The sequence below is a fragment of the Adiantum capillus-veneris genome, chromosome 19 (assembly GCF_014529385.1).
Source record: "Adiantum capillus-veneris isolate H3 chromosome 19, ASM1452938v2, whole genome shotgun sequence".
Taxonomy (NCBI): domain Eukaryota; kingdom Viridiplantae; phylum Streptophyta; class Polypodiopsida; order Polypodiales; family Pteridaceae; genus Adiantum; species Adiantum capillus-veneris.
The window spans coordinates 25,513,206-25,534,796 of record NC_140949.1 but is presented as its reverse complement, the minus strand read 5'-3'; the positions used below and the strand labels follow the sequence as shown (position 1 = coordinate 25,534,796).

The 21,591-nt window shown below is 43.3% G+C and overlaps 1 protein-coding gene across 1 annotated transcript in view; it reads left to right on the top strand.

The window, feature by feature from the left end:
- Nucleotides 1-5,029: 5,029 nt before the first annotated feature.
- LOC147433720 (uncharacterized) overlaps nucleotides 5,030-21,591 on the top strand; it is a 60,943-nt gene continuing 44,381 nt past the window's right edge. The window contains exon 1 of the mRNA XM_086490348.1: nucleotides 5,030-5,361. Within this exon, the coding sequence (XP_086346474.1) occupies nucleotides 5,188-5,361 (174 nt within the window). The 5' untranslated portion in view covers nucleotides 5,030-5,187. The remainder of the gene's footprint in view (nucleotides 5,362-21,591) is intronic.

Below are 21,591 nucleotides of genomic sequence, written 5' to 3'. Positions count from 1 at the left end.
AGCTTGAGAGGGGTAGAGTCTTCCACACACACATATACACATTCTCTCATTGTGTGGAGTGCAAAGTGCAAGATATCTATCTCCTTCTCCAAGCTTATTGAGAAGTTGAAAGCCTACACCAACACTCTTGGCTATGGAATGCAAATCCAACCAAGAGCCATGTTTCAATGCTTAAGCTTCCATCTTCTTCATCTTCATTACTATGCTATTACGCTATGCTAATCAAGAAGAGTGATGATAAGTGAGAACTATTTCTTTCTCTTATGAATGATTCTTCTTCCTCTTACCTACCCTCATTCCCTGCTAGCTCTCTCCACCTTCGAAGGTGTTTGAGGCCTTGGGACTGAGGCTTCGGATAGTTAATTATTTTTACAAAGTTTATGTTATGCTCGTGATGTATGAAGCTTTCCATCTTCATAGCATCACCAAGGTCACAAGGAACACAAATATCGTATCGTACCAAGTCTCTCTTGATGGGAGAATCTATAATACAAATGCCTTTTGGAGGGGGGACCGGCTCCAAGTAAATCCAGTCCTCAACTATTGTCATGTTCTCTAATACTCTCTCTCTTGGAAAAAGTATTTTTCATGCCAAGTTAATTAAGTACTATGTATATTTTGCTACCATCAATTAAATTCACCCTCTATGTTCTCAAAGTGATCTCACAAATATGCTCACTTTAATTCTCTTAATTCCGCTATTCTCGAAGTTCATAGGCCATTTCCATTACATTGGTATCAAAGCATTTGGTTTCTCTTCTCTTGCTTAAGAGGAGAGGTCTTTAAGTAGCCTATTAATGGTTGATTTTGTTAATTATATTATGGTAAGTGGGATTGGATCTATTATCGGTTTTGTTGAGCCCACTACGTGGGAAATGGTGAACACCTCGGGAGCTTTAGTCGTAATAATGGGGTCTTTTAGACTTCCCTACGGCTTTACCATTATTGAGCCATAAGAAGTCCGAAAGGAGCTATCCTCGGAAATTCTGTTATGTTAGACCCACTCCACTACTCTCTATAATTAACCAATTCGAGTCGTGGATGTAGATACTTAAGTGCTTATTTTCAAAGGCTTAGAGGAGTAGCAACTAAGGTTTTGAATTGCCAAAGGATACACTAAGTAAACACATAAGTATAATAGCATGGCGACAATAACCAAGAGAGTAGAATGAACATTGATAACTTTGATTTTGCACATGAAGGTGCTAATGATGATGTCTCCGTGTTTATCAATTATCTTGTTACTAGGTTGCATTAAGCTATGGGCAAACCTACTTTGCAAGCCTAAGTTACCCAACAACTTTGTGCTTATGGAATTTCCCTTCCTGTCCAAGAGAGAGAGTTTAGGAGGCCACTTGATGAGACTCCCAAAAGAAGACTCTCTCCCATAAGAGAGGAGGAATCCAAAGAACAAGAAATAAGTGAATCCCTAAGTTCCTCTAAAGATGTGGCTCCATGAAGATGGCGGTCTAAACTATCGCCAACTCCTCCCAAGAGGAAATGATCAACCGATATTCCTTCTCCTCGTCACTTCAAAAGGGAAGAGAGGAAACAAAGGAAGAAAAAGGCAAGAAAGAGATCACCCTCTTCTCCTTCTTCTTCACCTTCCTCCTCTTCCAACGAAAGATATGGCTATTCTCCTAGAGAATACAAGAGGAGAGGACATCACAAATCATATTCTGCATGGCAAAGATCACAAAAGCTAAAGAAGTTCAAAGAGGGAGGAAAGAGTATCTCTTTTCTCACCTATGATGGGACCTTTGGTGCCACCGACAAAGTATTGACCTTCATCCCACAATTTGATATGGCCTTTGGAGACGAGGGCTTCACAGAGTCCTCCAAGCTACACCATGTAGCTATGTACTTCCAGAAATCGACTTGTCAATAGTGGGATAGCCTTCGTGGCAACAACGAAGCCCCAAAGACATGGAAAACTCTACGACTTTCCATCATGAAGCAATTCCTTGCAAGTGATACGAAGGACAAATTACTTATTAAATGGAACAGCTTGAAGCTTATCTCACATGAGTCTATTCACAAATATGTGGACAAGTTTTGGGATTTACATCTCAAGGCTACTGTCTTCTAAAAGATAGACTTTGCTAAGCAAAAGCAACAATTTTGTGTGCGATTACCTAAAAAAATGGCTGAGTATGTCAACTCACAACGGCCTAGCACTATCACCGAAGTCATCCACCACACTATGGTTGCTTCAAGGATCAATTCCAACAAGGGGCGAGAAGAAATTTCAAGCCCATGGAAAACAAGGATCAAAATGAATCTAAAGGGGAAAACCAATGCCTAAAATTCTTTCCAAGGCAATTCCAATAACAACAACGACAACAATCAGATTAAGGAGAAGGGAGTTTACAAAGGTAAAAACAAACTCTCTCCTGAAGAGCTTGAAGCTTTTCGCAAGGACCATATAATTTTGAAGTGTGGGGAGCAAGGACATGGCTATCGTTCTTGCCCCAAGAGAAATGTCCGCAGTGAGACTACTAGAGCTTCCACCATCAAAGCTCCAAAAGAGGATGTTCATTGCAAAGGATCACCTCTCTCCTATGCTTGGGGAAAGGTAAGGGAACATGATGCCTTCATCTTGTTTGACCCTGGCTCTACTCAAAACTTCATATCAACGGAGTTGGCCAAGTTGGACATTCAAGCTTTTGAGATGGGAGATACTATAACTGCTGACACAGCTTTCAAGGGACAACAAGTCTCCGTTACTCCCTTTAAGGTCTTTTAAGCTCCATTAGATGCACGTTGCTCTTTGATGGACTACCTTGTTTTGGACCCCTATTGAGATGTAACCATCTCTCCTCTTGGTCCCTTGCTGAGGTAAATCTAGAAGCACTTAATGCACATTGCTCTTTGGTATACTGTCTCCTTTTGGACCCCTATTGAGATGCAACCATTTCTCTTTTTGGTCCCCTGTTGAGATAGGTCTAGAAGGACATATCTATATCCTAACTCTTGTTCCCCTTTTATCTTCCCATATTAATTGATCAGTTTAATATGAGAAAATCATTTGGTAAAGTTAGATATTATATTTTATGACAATATCCTCTTCATGTGTACATTCTCCATAAGATCATTTGCCTCACTAACCTATGCTCCAAGATACATTCAAAGTTTTACAATCCGAAAGTGTTTAGAACCCCACGTGATGGACACACATCCAAAACCATGGCAAATGCTCCTCATAAGTGGCTCTTGGGCTGCTTACAAGAGCACTTGAAGATGTTCATTGAGTGCTCATAATGTTGTTGTGATGATGATGTTGGTGCACATATTTGCTAGCAGCTTTTGCAAGTTGCTTGCAACTTCCACTCAACTCCTACTAATAATCCATCATCACTATATGTATTAAATCTATATTATTTATTCAATATTAAATTAAATATCCATTAGACAATAGATTCCAATTAACCACAATATGGAACCGCAAGGGAAGCTAATGTGAACTCAACTAGCAAAGGTGGTGGACAAATAGGGTATGGTTTACAATGCCATTCCAATGCTATCAAGACTTGGTGCTTCCACGAGACCAACTAGTAGCAACGGTTGTTGAAGCACTCAAAGCAAGTAATGATGATTGGTTGCATGGCATTCATTTGACTACAAAAGCTTAAGAAGCTATCGATATTTCCCAAGGGTCCATAGGATTCTAAGCGCCACAAGCTACCACTACATAACAAATGCATCTCTCTCTCTCTCTCTCTCTCTCTCTCTCTCTCTCTCTCTCTCTCTCTCTCCCCCCCCCCCCCCCCCCCCCCAATCAATAGAGGCAAGGGTAGAGCAACACCTATCTCCCTCTATGCTCTCCATCCCTCCCTTTTCGTTGGAGTTTTTGTAGTGGATTAGTGTCCTAATTGCAAATTCATAGGCATTTCTTGTAATGCAAGGCCCTCCCAATGCATTTCCTTTTCCTTTTCTTCTAAGTATAGACTATAATTAACGCATAACATGGGCTAAAGCTAAAGACAGATTGTGTCGATCAATAGTGTTGACCTTCGGTTCTTTTTAAGCCACCATAACAGTCAATTGCACTGAGGATGTCGGTGCTAATGATAGAGTGTTGCACAAGGTAGTGGAGTGCACTATTGCCTGCCTTTCGTATTACAAATGATTGTACGACAAAGGCAATCCAACTAAGAATGATGGCTCCCATGGCTTTGGCAAGCTATCACAATGTTGCAACTTCTATTGCTAAAATCTGGACACCAATTTTCCATATATGTTTACTACAGTTTCTAAGTTTCCACGAAGCTTTTATCCAAGCAAGGGTGATTACACATTGTGCCTTGAGTCACAAAGCAAGCTGACAAAAATTTCTAAGTTTCCAGGATAGTTTTTATCCAAGCAAGGGTGATTACGCATTGTGCCCTAAGTCACAAAGCAAGCTGACCACACTTTCATCTTCTTCTCACAACTTTGCAAACGGTGCCTTTCATATGCATGGGTTTACTCTCTCTCTCTCTCTCTCTCTCAAAAGGAGGCAAAGTTTTGTCATTTATGAGGGTAGCCCTCACAAGAGGTATTTCCATCCAAGAGCTGCACACATGCAGCTAAAAGACAACCGCAGCGGGAGGGGAACCTGACGTGGCAAGCCGCTGCGGCAAATGCATAATAGTAGGGCTTTGCACATAGTTGGACGCTGTGGTTCGAGTTTTAAGGGGGAAGCTTGAGGCTGAGAGAGCGATTACCTCGCAGAGAGGAAGCTTGTGTGCGCAAAGAGGCCCAGGCGGTAGCTTCCTTATTTTCAGGCGGCAGTGCACTCAGAGTACATGTGCGCACCCTTCCAAGCAAGTATCCATCTTGGGCATCTCTAGAATTCTCCACCATGCATCTCGACAGTCACTATCTATATTTTGTATCGACATCCCTAAGAATGGCATCTATAAGATCCTATAATGGTGAACCTTTCCAGGCTTGCCACATAAGCACCAATTCCACAAAAGGAGAAGAGAAGATATTGTGGCTCGGATAGAAATGAAAAATGAAACACTTCGGAATAGCCTATCTACCTATGCCAGAGAGAGAGCGGGCGTTCTCTCTCTCTCTCTCTCTCTCTCTCTCTCACACACACACACACACACACACACACACACACACACACACAGACTCCGTGCCTGCGCACGGGCGCATCTGGTGGCTGCATGAGCATTTGAGAGATAGACAGTGTGAATGGCGAGCAGTATAAATGCGTGTGCGGGGGTGGTCTATGTGCCTTCGCACGGCAGCAGAAGCAGAGAAGCTGCCCGTTTGAATTATTCCTCTCTCAAAAGCCCGTCCTTCGTCGTGCCAGCCCTTCGCCCTTTTCGCCCTGCTGCTCCTGCCCCACTTCCTCCTGCCCGTCTGGTAAAACTTCAATCCTTGTGTGTGTGAGAGAGAGAGAGGGAGAGAGGGAGAGAGAGAGAGCGCGCACGAAATGTATGAAATATTTATTTCAAACAAGGTTTCATATTGCCAGAAACACTTGCAGGTTGGTCTACTTGCAGTGATTCCAAGCTCTACGAGTAGTGATGGTTGGTAGTAAAGAGTGATTCTCTGGGAGAAAACTCTATAGCTAGAGCTAGGACCATTCTTGAAGCTAGTCTCTTGGTTCATTCTTTAAATGCTCGATATCAGTTTTCCATTTCTTTTTTAAAGTTCATAATGAAAAAATGTGAACAGAGCTTCGTATAAATGTGTGCTCATATGTGTGTATGGTGTGTGTGTGTGTGTGTGTGGGTGAGCATATGTTAGTACCTAGTTCTACACTAATTATTTGGCACTGATGACCCTAGTAATAAGTAAAGAGAAAAACAATTTTGAGTCTAGAAATTATGAAGAACATGTAGGAAAGGATACAAGTTCGATTCCAATTAAGTTGTGACAGCCCACCGGCTCTTATCCTCAACTGTGTTAGTCAATTTGTTCATGAACTAGTTATCCACCCCACTTTGCATCTATCAGGGGTAGATCTTTGAATTTGAGCACTACAAGACCGCTTCTTGTAGTTCGATCCTTATGAAATAGAATCTGTTCAAATTAAGTCATTTTCTCTGTTTCTTTGACCTCTGGCGGATCTTCGATAATGGGTTCTTTTGGTGGTGGTGCCAATATGGCTTTTAACAAGCTTACATGAAATGCATTATGTATTCTCCAATGAGTGGGAAGCTCAAGCATGTAGTACACTTCGTTGATTTCTCAATCAATTTGAAGGGTCCAAAGTATCCTTTAGAGAGCTCAGGAAAAATCTTTGTTTGCCTTGAACTTTGCTTCAACCTATTTTTATTAAACTTTGGTAGGACATAGCCACTTTCTTTAAAGGACCAAACGTCTTCATCGCTTGTTCGCCTTCTTCTTCTGTCGTTCTTGAGCAGCCTTGATAGTGGCTTTGTACTTGATTCATGGCTATCTTCAAATCTATGATAAATTTATCGGCTGCAAAATTTTATTCCTCTTTCTTATATGACTTCGTTTGGGGCTTTCTGTCACAAGACGGGCACCACTTGCCAATAGAAAAGAACAGAGTGAATAGACTTTTAGCACTTTATTAACAACTGAACTGAGAGAGAGAGAGAGAGAGAGAGAGAGAGAGAGAGAGAGAGAGAGAGAGAGAGAGAGAGAGAGAGAGAGAGAGAGAGAGAGAGAGAGAGAGAGACGACACGCGACGGAGTGGCGGAATTCCACCCCAGAGAGTATTGGCCCCAAACCTTGGCGCCCCTTTCGGTATTTCTTTATATTGCATCAACACAATACAAGCCGATACTCGAGACTCTACAGCTTCGCCAGGAAGCATGCAAGAGAATGAGCCCTAACCTCATATTTAAAGGCCCTTGGCTTGAAAAGCAGTTTACATAAAAAGCCTTCAAATCAAAAGCTTTTGGTCCAAAGCGCAATGCCAAAAGCTACCAACGTAATTTAGGGAAATCCTTATAGCTGCCACGTCATCGGCCAACGCAAAATGCGGAAATCTGTACAACTTGCAACGTCATCATGTCAGCACAATTTTCGAAAACTGCCACGTCATCAGCTGCGGGTCCTGCTTTATTTTAATCTTTATGTCACTTGGGGCCCCATCGGACGGGGTCCCCATAAGTTGGTAGGACTTCTTTTGTTACTTGCTCTTCTTAGGGTTTGGGCCCCTCGACCGGCATCTATAAGTTGGCTCCATTCTTTAGGCTTTGACACGTTAGCAGTTTGTGACACTTTCACTGTTGACAAGTTTACCGTGTTGTTGTAGGCAAACTCCAATGAAGGTAGATATCTTTCTCATTGTGATTGTTGTTCACTATAAGCTTTTAACACATCAAGAAGAGTGAGATTCATGACCTTTGTTTGACCATTTTCTTGTGGATGGAAAGATGAGAACTTTAAAGTTGTCCTCAAATTTTTAAATAGAGCACACCAAAATTTTGGAGTCTCTATCAGAAAGGCATGCCATGTAATCTATAAATATGTTAAATAAAGAGCCGTGTAGCTTGTGTAGACTTTAGTGTTTTGTGACAAGAAATGAAATAAGCTTGCTTATTGAATCTGTCTACGATGACCCAAATCATGTCATTTTCTTGTGGTGTCTTTGGAATTCCTGTGATGAAATCCATGGTGATAGACTTCGAATTGTCTGGTATTGGCAAAGATTGTAGTAATCCTAAGGCCTTTTGCCTTGCAAACTTTGATTTCGGACAAACCAAATATTTTTTCGATGTAGTTGTGTGTATCCTTTCAAAGTGCTGACCAATAGAAAAAGCGCTCTAATGCACTTTAGAGTGGCTGCCCTTTTGCTATGTCCTGCGTAAGGCGGTCCATAACCTTCTATAAGCACCTTTTGACGAAGAGGGAGAGTGATGCATAGCCGATTATGTCATAAGATAGGCACCACGTGCCAATAGAAAAGAACAGACTGAACAGACTTTTAGCACTTCATTAATAACCGAACTGAAAGCATAGTTACCGGGGAACGCCCCGCCCCCTAGCCCCCGTTCCGGCGTTCCGAGGGGCAGTTCCCTTCCCGAACGTTCCGGAACGTCCCGGAATGTCTGACGTTCCGGGTGGCCAATACAAACCGGAACGGCCGTTCCGGAACGTTCCGGGATCGTTCCGGAATGCCCCTGGAACGGCCAACGGCTACAAACAAATTTGGCAAAAATTGAAAAAATTGAAGTAAATGTTTGGGCTTCTTTTGAAAGTGTGCAAGGCCTCAAGGACTCATAAAATGCACCCCCCTCCCCCTTTCTCTTCACAAGCTAATCCTCAAGGCTCAAGCTCTCTCCCTCTCACTCTCAAGATCTCTCCCTCTCAAGACTCACTCTCTCAAGGCTCAAGGCTTCAAGCCTTCAAGCTCTCTTCCTCTCCCTCCCACTCTCTCAAGTCTCTCCCTCTCCATCTCACTCTCTCTCTCTCTCATCATCTAGTCATAGCAAGGTTGAATGGTCTTCAAAACGAGTTTTTTGTGAGTATTAGAGTCAAAGCACTCTAATACTCCTTGTATTTAAACACAAGGAGCTCAAAATTGCACTATTTGGGTGTTTTTTATACCTCTCGTTCCGCGACGTTCCCGTTCCGGACCCCTAGCCGTTCCCCCGTTCCGCGGGGATCCCGTTGCCGTTCCCGTTCCGCGTTCCGGGTAACTATGACTGAAAGGGATAGAGCACACGCGACATGGAGTGGCGGAATTCCACCCCAGAGAGTATTGGCCCCAAACCTTGGCACCCCTTTCGGTAATTGTTTATATTACTTGAACTCAGTACAATGCCGGTACTCGCGCTTTGCACTTCACCCAGAAGAGTGCCAGAGATTGAGCCCTGTGCACTTATTTGAAGGCCCTTGACCTTGAAAAGCAGTTTACATGAAAAGCTTGAAACTCAAAAGTAGCTGGAGCCTGGCCCAAAAGCTGGCGCTGAAAATCAACTAGCGTAAATCACAAAAATCTGTACAGGCTGTTATGTTAGCACAGTTAGCGTGAAACGCGGAAATCTGTACAGGTTGCCACATCAGCAAGTCAGCGCAAAATACGAGTGACCGTACAACGTGCTTTATTTATTCTCTTTAGGTCACTTGGGCCCCATCGAACGAGATCCCATAAGTTGGCAGGAACTTCTTTAAAAATTGACCCACTCGGCGAGGATCTGTAAGTTGGTGAGAACTTCAACTTCTTCTATTGCTTCTAGGGTTTAGGCCCCTTGGCCGAGATCTGCAAGTTGGCTCTGTTCTTCAGTGGCTTGACACGTCAGCAATTTGTGACATCCCTCCTTCTTGAAAGAAAGTAAATGTCCGTGATTACAACATATCTGCAAAACAACTCAAGTTAGCTTAAAAAAGATTCTGAGGGACAATCAGTTTGCTCTTTCTTGTTAAGGAGTTGGCTTCTCCTTTCGGATCTTTTGATCAAGGAGTTGGCTTCTCCTTTCGTCGAGATCAAAACTCTTGATATTCCGGCGTAGTAAAATTAACCATCACACCTAGACTGCACTGAAACTTCCATGGGTGTCTTGATGCACTAAAATTACATACGCAGGCAATCTCATCTAATTAGGAATATTCAGTGGTTGGCACATCACAATGCAACACAAATGCTCACATATGCTTGTTACAGGACACAACGAACAGCGCCGCTAAGCACTCCCCCTAGACGAACGGTCTACGGTATGAAGCTACTCAACAACTATCTCGTCACTTCCCTCGCAAATAACCTAAAAAGGTTTGGGCCATGAGCTCAGAGGATTGTACAACCAAACGCTCCCCATGCATTGCTTGGAGGTTCAAGCATACAACCAAATGCTCCCTAGACATCGGTCTGCATCGTTCAGAAGTTTTCAAGCATACAACGGAATGCTCCCCAAACATCGGCCTGCGTCGTTTCGAGGTTTTCAAGCATACAACAAAACGCTCCCTATACATTCCGTCTGCGTCGTTTCGAGGTTCAAACAATAGCAAAACAACATTTCTTACTACTCCACTCGAGAGTAAAATCACCAATCATTGAAACCAGTATTAAAACCAGAGTCAAACATTCAAATTGGCTCCAAGACAGGTTCAAAATAGATACCATCCATTTCAAACAAATTCCAAACATGATCACCAAACAAGTTCAAACAGAATTCAAACTTAAAAAGCAATCTCGACATCAGTCGAGCTCGAAAAGTCGATTGACTTTCCATCCTGAAACCTGCATCAAAAATTAGGGTTAGATTCCTTCCATAAGGTTGTAGCCAACTGCACCATGGTCCATAAGCTGTTAGACAGAAAATGTTCTTGTGGCGGTGATGGTAGTCCCAAGACATAGAAATCACATTGGACCTCCAAGGTTATCAGCTTGAGAAGAGACACCTATTGAGAGATGTCGAGAAATTTCAAGTTATAATCTGCTAGGGTTTCCATGGCAAGCATTTAAAGATACCCCACTCTGCAAGAAGCTGTTAGAAACCATATAACTTCGGGCAAAAATTTAATTGAAAGCTTGCCAAGTCCTTGGAGTGAGTGGCGTGGTAGTTATAGACTTCCACCACTGCATGACATTGCATATGAGAAAAACAGTAGCTCGAAACAAATTTTGGATCCTTCTCTTGCAAGTGATTTTTATGGCTTATGCCCTTAAGACATGACCGATGAGGAAAGGAGCGTGCCTGATGTGCGATGAAGTAAGGGTGGGAGTCGCTAATAAGTCCGGGGTTGGGACCAAGGTACTTCAAATAAGATTCCAATAGACTTTGGAAGCGCCAGTTTGCTCTGTCTGTTCTTTTGTAGGACCGGTATTGTCACAAATTGATGATGTGGTAGTGCTTGGACACACACACCCAAGTGGTTGACAGTACGGATCTCCGCAATGCACGCTGACTGGCTGACGTGGCAATGCATATGGAATCACGGAAAAAGCACTGGCTGTGTGAAGTGTTTTGAAGTGAATCTCTGCTGTGTCGCGACAGAATCGTGAGTTGGGGTGTCCAAGTTTGTTCCAATGGTATCAGAGCACGATCAATTTCTCTTCTACCGGGAAATCCGATCCCTTTTCTCGCGACACTTATGGATTCCGAAAAGAATCAATCGAGTCCTTCTGCAACTGCTGAGGCGGGAGGAGACAACGCAAAAGATTTAAACGACTTAATAGAAGATGAGTACGGGCCACCTCGGCCTACACAGTAGAACATTTGGAGATGCAACGTCAACAACAGGTTGATGAGTGCACAAAGCAGATGCTTCAGTTTGCTAAAGATCCTGAGTTTGCTAAATTTTTGTCTCAACAGTCCATGGCTGAAGTGCATACTTAGTGGCAGAAAGCCACCGAACGACCAATTAAACCGGCAATCAAGAAACCTCCTACTCCGAGGATGTTTATAGAACAAGAATTTCAAGAGGTGGTTCAGACCCAGACCAATCAGCTTTTGGACACGAAGAATCAATCGAAGAAGCGCAAGAAGGGGACTGACTACCCTAGTTACTTGGGCTGTCAATCTTCTTTTGCATCTGCAAGAAAGCAGAAGAAGCGTATGCGTTTTGAAGGTGTCACCAGCCAGTGGCAATTCCATTTTTGTTTATTTTCTCTTTCTTTGGGGAATTTCGTTTGTTTTACCTTTTGGAAACACCCTTCTGGAAATCTAACTGCCCTGCATTGCATAGCCAGTGTGGAACTGTTCAGAGAGAGTCTAGGCCTGAGGGCTAAAGAGCACTAAGGTTGGACAAGGACTATGGTTAGCCAAAGTGGGGTCATTGGCCAGCCAAAGCGGAATCCTTTGCGACATAGGCTACATTTCAGTTATGGGTGTGGTTGCAGTGTACAAAGAGGGTCAGATGACCTAGAAGAATGTAATGGCAGAAACTCCTAAATTTTAGGGATTGCTATTTTTGGACGGCAAAATGTCTTCGTGTCATTACGTGCAGTTTGACATGGGGATCATTTTGTTACTCTGTGGCCAAGTCAACAGAGGCTACACGTGAGATATTTTTAGACCCGAGGGTCTAAAGCGGGAAAATGCACAAATGAGTGACACTTGTCACTCTGAGGCTAGTTTACTACCTAAAGAGAAGGCAAAAACGCGATTTTCAGCTGTGAGCTCGTTTTTGAGTGCTGTCACAGGTGGGAGAGCTTCAATGGAGTGTTGGCTTACCCTCTATGTACAGTGAGGTGCAGGATGTCATGACCTGCACACCTCTCACTGCTCTCTCTCTCCCCTATTCTTTATGGTTATGCCCCTCTAGTGGGCTCATCAGATTCACCAATGTACAGTTGTGTGGGTTCGTGCGCGATTGCCGAGGCAAGAGCCTCTTGCACAGGTACTGGATTAGCTAGCGGCTAATCCCTCGTAGGTACATGTGATTCGGAGAGGTTTCACGTGCGAAATCTCGTCCGATTCAAAGGGCAAGTAGCCCTATAGGTGCGAGAGCTCGAGGACTTGCTACGGATGCCATCGGCACGCGAAACGGAGCCCGAAATAGTGAATTACAGTCTGCTGTGTATTTTTGCAGGTTTAGGGTTTTGGCCCTAAGCAAACCCTAATACCCCCTGGAGGTTCGGGGACGCAAGGGGACCGTTGTACAGGTGATCTGGCACATTTTCGGGGCAGAAAACAGAGAATTCAGCGTGCTGCAGATTCTCGCCAGGTTTTGCAAAGTGTCCGTATGCGTCGGGAAAGTCATCCAATGTGTGGGAAATTGGGAATACTGATTGTGAAGGGTCCTAGTACAATTATGCTGCCGAAATCAGGCCAGAACATTTGAAATTCAGCCAAGATTGTGCGGGGCAGCTTGTAGGGAACCACAACTTTTATTCCCTCTGTTAAAGAATAAAGAAATACCGAAAGGGGCGCCTAATTTAGGGGCCAGTCTGGTGTTGGTCTTCGCATACAGATGCATTCTAGCATCTGTATGCCATTCCCCTCTCTTGTGTCATTATAGCACAGGTAGAATAGACGACTAATAATGGGTGAAAGCTAAATCAAGGTTTGAAGTAAAGTCTACCGCCCTTTTTGGAGTTAACAGGCCGGTTACATGGTTCCATCGACGGGATTAAATCACTTTTTCCTCAAAAAGTGAGCCTTGGTTAGTTTGGGTTAAAGACACAGAGAGTTTGGGATGACCTTGAAAACACAGAGTTTGAAAGTAGATCGAGTGGATTTACAGGTGAGAAAGGCTACGAGAGTCTTTCTTTGGATACAGGTGAGAAAGGCTACGAGTCTTTCTTTGGATTTACAGGTGAGAAAGGCTACGAGAGTCTTTCTTTGGATATAGGTGAGAAAGGCTACGAGTCTACAGGATGGATGGCAACAAGGAAGAGGGTTCCTCTCAGAGGATAGACAGCCTATTCCAACTGCACATGAAATTGGCGAGAGTTCAGGCCAAGCAGAGAAAGGTTTGCAGGTTGTTACTGCTGTGACCATGTTCAAGCAATTGATGGAGAATCCAAGATTTATGGAGTTCATACAATCTTCATCAATAGCACATCAAGTTCAAGGCAGTTTTGACATGCCAAGAACAATGTTTAGGGGTATGCAAGGCATGGTGCCCAACCCTATGTATGCAAACATTGGTTTGCACCCAGGATTTCAAGGCACACAAGGTCAGTTTGGGGTGTCACAAGGCAACTTAGGTATGGCTGGTTTTTCAATCCCATCAGTGAATATGACACCTGGACATCAACATGTTACTCTCCAGGGAGTACAAATAGGTGTACCCATTATGCAAACTGTCTCTTTTGACAATTTGGAGTCAATGGATAAGCTAAAGCCATACAAAGAAAATGATCAGTGAGTCCATCGACACATTCAATGGCTTTGATGAGAGGACAAAGGTTTTTCAATCCCATCAGTGAATATGACACCTGGACATCAACATGTTACTCGCCAGGGAGTACAAATAGGTGTACCCATTATGCAAACTGTCTCTTTTGACAATTTGGAGTCAATGGATAAGCTAAAGCCATACAAAGAAGATGATCAGTGAGTCCATTGACACATTCAATGGCTTTGATGAGAGGTCACTTTTCTGAAAAAGAAAATGCAAGTCAGTGGTGGAATACACTATTGTTACAAGGACAGACTCCTTCCACTTGGAATGATTTCATACAGGTACCGAATTAGCTAAAGGCTAATTCAAAACAGGTACAGGATGATTTAACAAGATTTCTTGCGAGAAATCTCATGTAAATCAAAGGGCAAGTAGTCCTACTGATGCAGAAGATCAAAGGCTACGAATTGGTGCGATTGGCACGCAAAACAGAGCCCGAAAGAAGAAAATACAGCTTGCTGTATTTTTCAGCAGATTTAGGGTTTTGATCCTATTTGATGCCTTTTTGTCCCAAGAGCTTCGGGGAAGCTAGAGGATAGTAATACAAGTGATCTGGAGCATTTTAGGAGCTAAAAACAGAGAATTCAGCGTGCTGAATTTCCAGGACAGGTTTGCAAAAGTGCTCTATTATGCGTGGATAATCACTTGGATATGTGGATTTTTGGTTGTGAAGGTTTCTACTACAGTTATGCTGCCAAAATTGGGTGAAAAAGAGAATTCTCGGCCCAATAAAAGTGACAGCATAAGGGTAGATCACAGGTTAATCTCCAAAGATCAAAATGAAGAGCAGAGAAAGATTGTTTTCGATGCTCAGTATGCAAATCAGTGATATTGCATAAAGGCTGAAATTGCCTGAGAGTTGGAAGATTCACAATGCGTTTCACGTGAGTTTTCTCAGACCCTATGTGGGTGATGTGCCAGAAGATATGCCAGCTGAAGATCAACCGGAAGTCGAGGAACTTGACGAGATCTTGGTCCCGGAACAGATTTTGGCACATAAAGAAAGAAAAGAAAAGGCAAGGTTGCAAGGTGCTGTTTCGTAAAGTTCAAAAGCTATTCACCTCTGGATGTCAAGTGGATGGAAAAAAGTGAACTTGCAGAGTCACTAAAAGTATGGGAACTTAAAACCAACCTACCTTGACCCCTTGAGATTCAGAGCTACATGGATTGTCAGTGTGACAATGGCTTCTGAAAGAAATAATGTACATGTTACTTACAATACGCTCAAATGAAGTACATGTTACATGAATGTTAGAGCTGTATAGATTGTCAGTTTGGCAATTGCTCTTATGGAATGTCCAAAAGTTTGTTTAGTGCTTTAGAAGTGAGTATTTCTTGTCAGTTTGTCAAGGGTACAACAATTATTTCTATTGAAGAGGAGTACATGTGTAACTGCATTCTTAAATTGTCGGTTTGGGTATGCTCGAAAGGTTACTGGATCCAACGTGTACTAAAAGACAGTGGCAAAATGTGACGCTTCCATTTTGTCTTTGGAAAGTTATGGACTCAAAGCAATGGTAGAGTGTGACGCTTCCACTATGTCATTGGGACAGGGTTCACACGCAAGCAATACATGTGTCAACGAGGTGTTGACTGTGGACATGTATGTGTCGTACATGTGTCGACACGATGTCCGCACACCCGAGTGCTGACTGTAAGCATGTACGACATAGGTGCAAACAAGGACGTTTGAGATTTTAAGAGGGGGGTATGTCACCAGCCAGTGGCAATTCCATTTTTGTTTATTTTCTCTTTCTTTGGGGAATTTCGTTTGTTTTACCTTTTGGAAACACCCCTCTGGAAATCTAACTGTAACCGGCCTGTTAACTTCAAAAAGGGCGGTAGACTTTACTTCAAACCTTGATTTAGCTTTCACCCATTATTAGTCGTCTATTCTACCTGTGCTATATAATGACACAAGAGAGGGGAATGGGATACAGATGCTAGAATGCATCTGTATGCGAAGACCGACACCAGACTGGCCCCTAAATTAGGCGCCCCTTTCGGTATTTCTTTATTCTTTAACAGAGGGAATAAACGCTGTGGTTCCCTACAAGCTACCCCGCACAATCTTTGTTGAATTCAACTGTTCTGGCTTGATTTCGGCAGCATAACTGTACTAGGACCCTTCACAGTTGGTATTCCCACGCATTGGATGACTTTCCCGACGCATACGGACAGTTTGCAAAACCTGGCGAGAATCTGCAGCACGCTGAATTGTCTGTTTTCTGCCCCGAAAATGCGCCAGATCACCTGTACAACGGTCCCCTTGCGTCCCCGAACCTCATGGGGATATTAGGGTCTGTTTAGGGCCAAAACCCTAAACCTGCAAAAATACACAGCAGGCTGTAATTCACTGTTTCGGGCTCCGTTTCGCGTGCCGGTCGCATCCATAGCAAGTTCTCGAGCTCCTGCAACTGTAGGGCTACTTGCCCTTTGAATCGGACAAGATTTCGCATGTGAAACCTCTCCGAATCACCTGTATTTGCGAGGGATTAGCCGCTAGCTAATCCAGTACCTGTGCAAGAGGCTCTTGCCTCGGCAATCGCGCATGAACCCACACAACTGTACATGGTCAATCTGATGAGTCCACTAGAGGGGCATAACCATAAAGAATAGGGGAGAGAGAGAGCAGTGAGAGGTATGCAGGTCATGACATCGTGCACCTCACTGTACATAGAGGGTAAGCAAGCACTCCATTGAAGCTCTCCCACCTGTGACAGCACTCAAAAACGAGCTCACAGCTGAAAATCGCGTTTTTGCCTTCTCTTTAAGTAGTAAACTGGCCTTAGAGTGCCAAGTGTCACTCATTTGTGCATTTTCTCGCTTTAGACCCTCGGGTCTAAAAATATCTCACGTGTAGCCTCTGTTGACTTGGCCACAGAGTAACAAAATGATCCCCATGTCAAACTGCACGTAATGACGCGAAGACATTTTGCCATCCAAAAATAGCAGTCCCTAAAATTTAGGAGTTTCTGCCATTACATTCTTCTAGGTCATCTGACCCTCTTTGTATGCTGCAGCCACACCCAGAACTGAAATGTAGCCTATGTAGCAAAGGATTCCGCTTTGGTTGGCCAATGACCCCACTTTGGCTAACCATAGTCCTTGTCCAACCTTAGTGCTCTTTAGCCCTCAGGCCTTGACTCTCTTTGAACAGTTCCACACTGGGCTATGCAATGCAGGGCAGTTAGATTTCCAGAGGGGTGTTTTCAAAAGGTAAAACAAACGAAATTCCCCAAAGAAAGAGAAAATAAACAAAAATGGAATTGCCACTGGCTGGTGACATATCCCTCTCTTGAAATCTCAAATGTCCTCTTTTGCACCTATGTCGTACATGCTTACAGTCAGCACTCGGGTGTCCGGACACTGTGTCGACACATGTACGACATATACATGCTCAGTCAACACCTCGTTGACACATGTATTGTCTGCGTGTGAACCCTGTCCCAATGACATAGTGGCAGCGTCACACACTGCCATTGCTTTGAGTCCATAACTTTCCAATGACAAAATGGAAGCGTCACATTTTGCCACTGTCTTTTAGTACACGTTGGATCCAGTAACCTTTCGAGCATACCCAAACCGACAATTTAAGAATGCAGTTACACATGTACTCCTCTTCAATAGAAATAATTGTTGTACCCTTGACAAACTGACAAGAAATACTCACTTCTAAAGCACTAAACAAACTTTTGGACATTCCATAAGAGCAATTGCCAAACTGACAATCTATACAGCTCTAACATTCATGTAACATGTACTTCATTTGAGCGTATTGTAAGTAACATGTACATTATTTCTTTCAGAAGCCATTGTCACAGTGACAATCCATGTAGCTCTGAATCTCAAGGGGTCAAGGTAGGTTGCAAACCAAGGTTTTAAGTTCCCATACTTTTAGTGACTCTGCAAGTTCACTTTTTTCCATCCACTTGACATCCAGAGGTGAATAGCTTTTGAACTTTACGAAACAGCACCTTGCAACCTTGCCTTTTCTTTTCTTTCTTTATGTGCCAAAATCTGTTCCGAGACCAAGATCTCGTCAAGTTCCTCGACTTCCGGCTGATCTTCAGCTGACATATCTTCTGGCACATCACCCACATAGGGTCTGAGAAGACTCACGTGAAACGCATTGTGAATCTTCGAACTCTCAAGCAATTTCAGCCTTTATGCAATATCATTGATTTGCATACTGAGCATCGAAAACAATCTTGCTCTGCTCTTCATCTTGATCTTTGGAGATTAACCTGTGATCTACCTTATGCTGTCACTTTTATTGGGCTGAGAATTCTCTTTTTGACCCAATTTTGGCAGCATAACTGTAGTAGAAACCTTCACAACAAAAAATCCACATATCCAAGTGATTATCCACGCATAATAGAGCACTTTTGCAAACCTGTCCTGGAAATTCAGCACGCTGAATTCTCTGTTTTTAGCTCCTAAAATGCTCCAGATCACTTGTATTACTGTCCTCTAGCTTCCCCAAAGCTCTTGGGACAAAAAGGCATCAAATAGGGTCAAAACCCTAAATCTGCAGAAAATACAACAAGCTGTATTTTCTTCTTTCGGGCTCTGTTTTGCGTGCCAATCGCACCAATTCGTAGCCTTTGATCTTCTGCATCAGTAGGACTACTTGCCCTTTGATTTACACGAGATTTCTCGTAAGAAATCTTGTTAAATCATTTTGTACCTGTTTTGAATTAGCCTTTAGCTAATTCGGTACCTGTATGAAATCATTCCAAGTGGAAGGAGTCTGTCCTCGTAACAACAGTGTATTCCACCACTGACTTGCATTTTTTTTCAGAAAAGTGGCAACTTTACTGACTTTAAATGCTCCTTCCAACAAATGCTTTGTCAAACTGTTCGAGGAAAGAGAAAACCTTTGTCCTCTCATCAAAGCCATTGAATGTGTCAATGGACTCACCGATCATCTTCTTTGTATGGCTTTAGCTTATTTATTGACTCCAAATTGTCAAAAGAGACAGTTAACAGGCCGGTTACAGAAGGACTACCCAATTCTTCTTCCTCTTCTTCTGACAGTTCTTCTAGGTCTTCTGACTTGATCGAGGAGGACAGAAAGGGCAAAAAGCGAAGCAAAAAGCAAAGCTTCGGAAAGAGCAAGAAAAAGGCAAAGAAACTCAGATCCCCAGTTTCTGATAGCTCTACGGAGGAGTCATCCTCTGACAGTTTGGACTCCGATGACCACATGTTTATGCGAAGAATCAACACTTCTACAGAGCCAACCAATACGACTTCCTCTAAGACGAGCAAGAAGACAAAGGAATTTAAAGAGGTGGACAGTCGATAAAATTTGAATCCTTTTCTGGATTCCAAGATGCTCCGAGGGCTTTGGCTTTCATCCAGTAGTTTGACGTAGCCTTCTCTGGAGGGCATTACTCAGAGCACTCCAAGGTTAGGAGGGCTGCATCTTTTCTAAAGGGAAATGCTCGAACATGGTGGTCCACTCTTCTTTTGAGGAAGAAGCTCCAACTCAAGTGGTTGAAATTCAAACGGCTCTTTATTTTTCTTGGCTGAACCGAGAGTAAGAACGGGATGTAAGAACCACTTGGAACCACCTTCGGATGACAAAGGAAGATTCTTTGGACGCATATTGCGAGAGGTTTTGGGACTCTTTTCTATCAACCTCTTCATTTAAGAAGGTCACCCTTAAGGAACAGATTGAGCGGTTTGGCTGCGGACTCCCTACATAGATCCCTACCTGGAAAAAAAGTCGGATTCTATTCAAGAATCAATGGGTCATGCGAAACGGGGTTTCTCGATACATTCGGGGTTTTTGACTTACCTCGCTGATGAAATCTTGACTCAAAGGACCTGACATACCTTCAACAATGAAAGTAGACAAAAAAAGAGCTCCCATGAAAAGAAGGATACACACCCCCGACTGACTCTTCGAGAAAGAACTAACTATCTCAAAGAGGGGGAAGTGTTTTGGTTGCGGGGAACAAGGGCACATCTCTGCAAAGTGCCCCAAAAAGGCACATCAAGGACAGACTAAAGCCAGGCCAGAGAGTTCTAGAGCAGCCAGGAACGTGGCAGAAAAGGCAAGATGAAAGCAGGACTGTTACCGGATTGCATGGGAAGCGACCCAAGCCAGATAGATGAAAGTACAGAACTTTGTCGAGCTTGGGGCAAAGTGAAAAATCAAGAAGCCCTTATCTTTTCCGATGAGGAGCCAAGGCCAACTTTATTTCACCTGAATTGGCGGCGCGGCTGGAGGTTATGACCGACACGATGGGGCCACCAGCAGAGGTAGTTCTAGTGGCACCCGGACGGGATATAACCATTACGCCTGTCATTGGCAAACTTTGTTTGCATTGTCGGGGGTATTAAGGGCACGAAGACTTTTACATCATGCCTTTGGAAGGGTGTGACGTCCTCCTAGATGCAAAACTGAAGGGCGAGTCCGTCCGTGTTGTATTTGCTTTGGCCATTTCAAAATAATGAAATCCAGTCTTTTTGTTTACTCGATCTATTTGAAAGAGTTGAATGATAAACATAGAACGAACATGTCTGAACTTGACAAGAACGCCAAGATTTTCTCCACACACATGCTGATTGTTTCTCTGAAGGCTTGCCAGGCGAGTTACCCCCATCTCGTCCTAAGGATCATACTATTGATCTGATTCTTGGAAGCTCACCACCGAACCGACCACCTTACCGTGTTAGTCGAGCCCAGAATGAAGAAATCATGAACTGATTGAGAGACCTTCTTGAAAAGGGTCTTATTGAGCCGAGTACATCACCCTACTGCTCTTCGGTTTTGTTGGTATTAAAGAAAGACGGATCATGGAGAATGTGCATTGATTATAGAGCTCTCAAATAAATCACTGTCAAGAACATATTTCTGATTCCAAGGATCAATGATATTCTTGACCGACTTCAAGGATCCTCGTGTGTCAGCAGGATTGATTTGAAAAGCGGATATCATCATATCAGAATTGCTCCAAGAGATGTCTACAAGACAGCCTTTCGGACAAGCTTTGGTTTATATGAAGTTTTGGTGATGCGTTTTGGACTTACCGATGCTCCAGCGACTTTCAATCGAATGATGGATAGGATTTTCCGAGAGCATCGATCTTTTGTTGGCACTTTCTTTGATGATATTATAGTTTTCTCCAAGGATGAAGGAGAACATCGACACCATCTGCTAGAGGTCTTTCAGGCATTGCGTGATCACATAGTAGTTATCGATGCCAAAAAGAGTGAATTTTTCTTGCCGAAAATACACTTTCTGAGACACATCGTCTTAGCAGTAGGAGTACAGATGGACCCGTCCAAGATTGAGACTATCTGCGATTGGCTAGATTTGAAGAATGTTTATGAAGTTAGAAGCTTCTTGGGTTGTTCTTACTATCGGCGGTTCATTCAGCAGCTTGCAGAGGTAGCTTCCCCTATGCACATATTGACTCAGAAAGGAGTCCCTTTCTCGTGGGGACGGACAGAGGTGACTGCCTTTCAGACACTTAAAGAAAAACTAACTACCGGACCAATGTTGGCTTTGCCAGACTTGCAAAAGCCATTTGAAGTATTGTTAGGTACAGGGGAAGTGAATGTTGAACTTTGTTGAAGATGAGTACTCCAAACTGTGCTCAAGGGTTTCTTTTACTTACGGAAGGGAGAGCATTCCGTTCCTTTAGTGAGAGAGTGCAATGGACACAAACAAAGTGATGAACACTCTGAATGAAGGTGTTGAGACTGAGAGATAGAGAGTGAAGAATACGACAGGAGAATGTTGTCAAACCCTCCTCCGAAGGCCCCACTCTCTAGGGCGAGAGCGGTCTACTTATGATTGCACAAATCTCT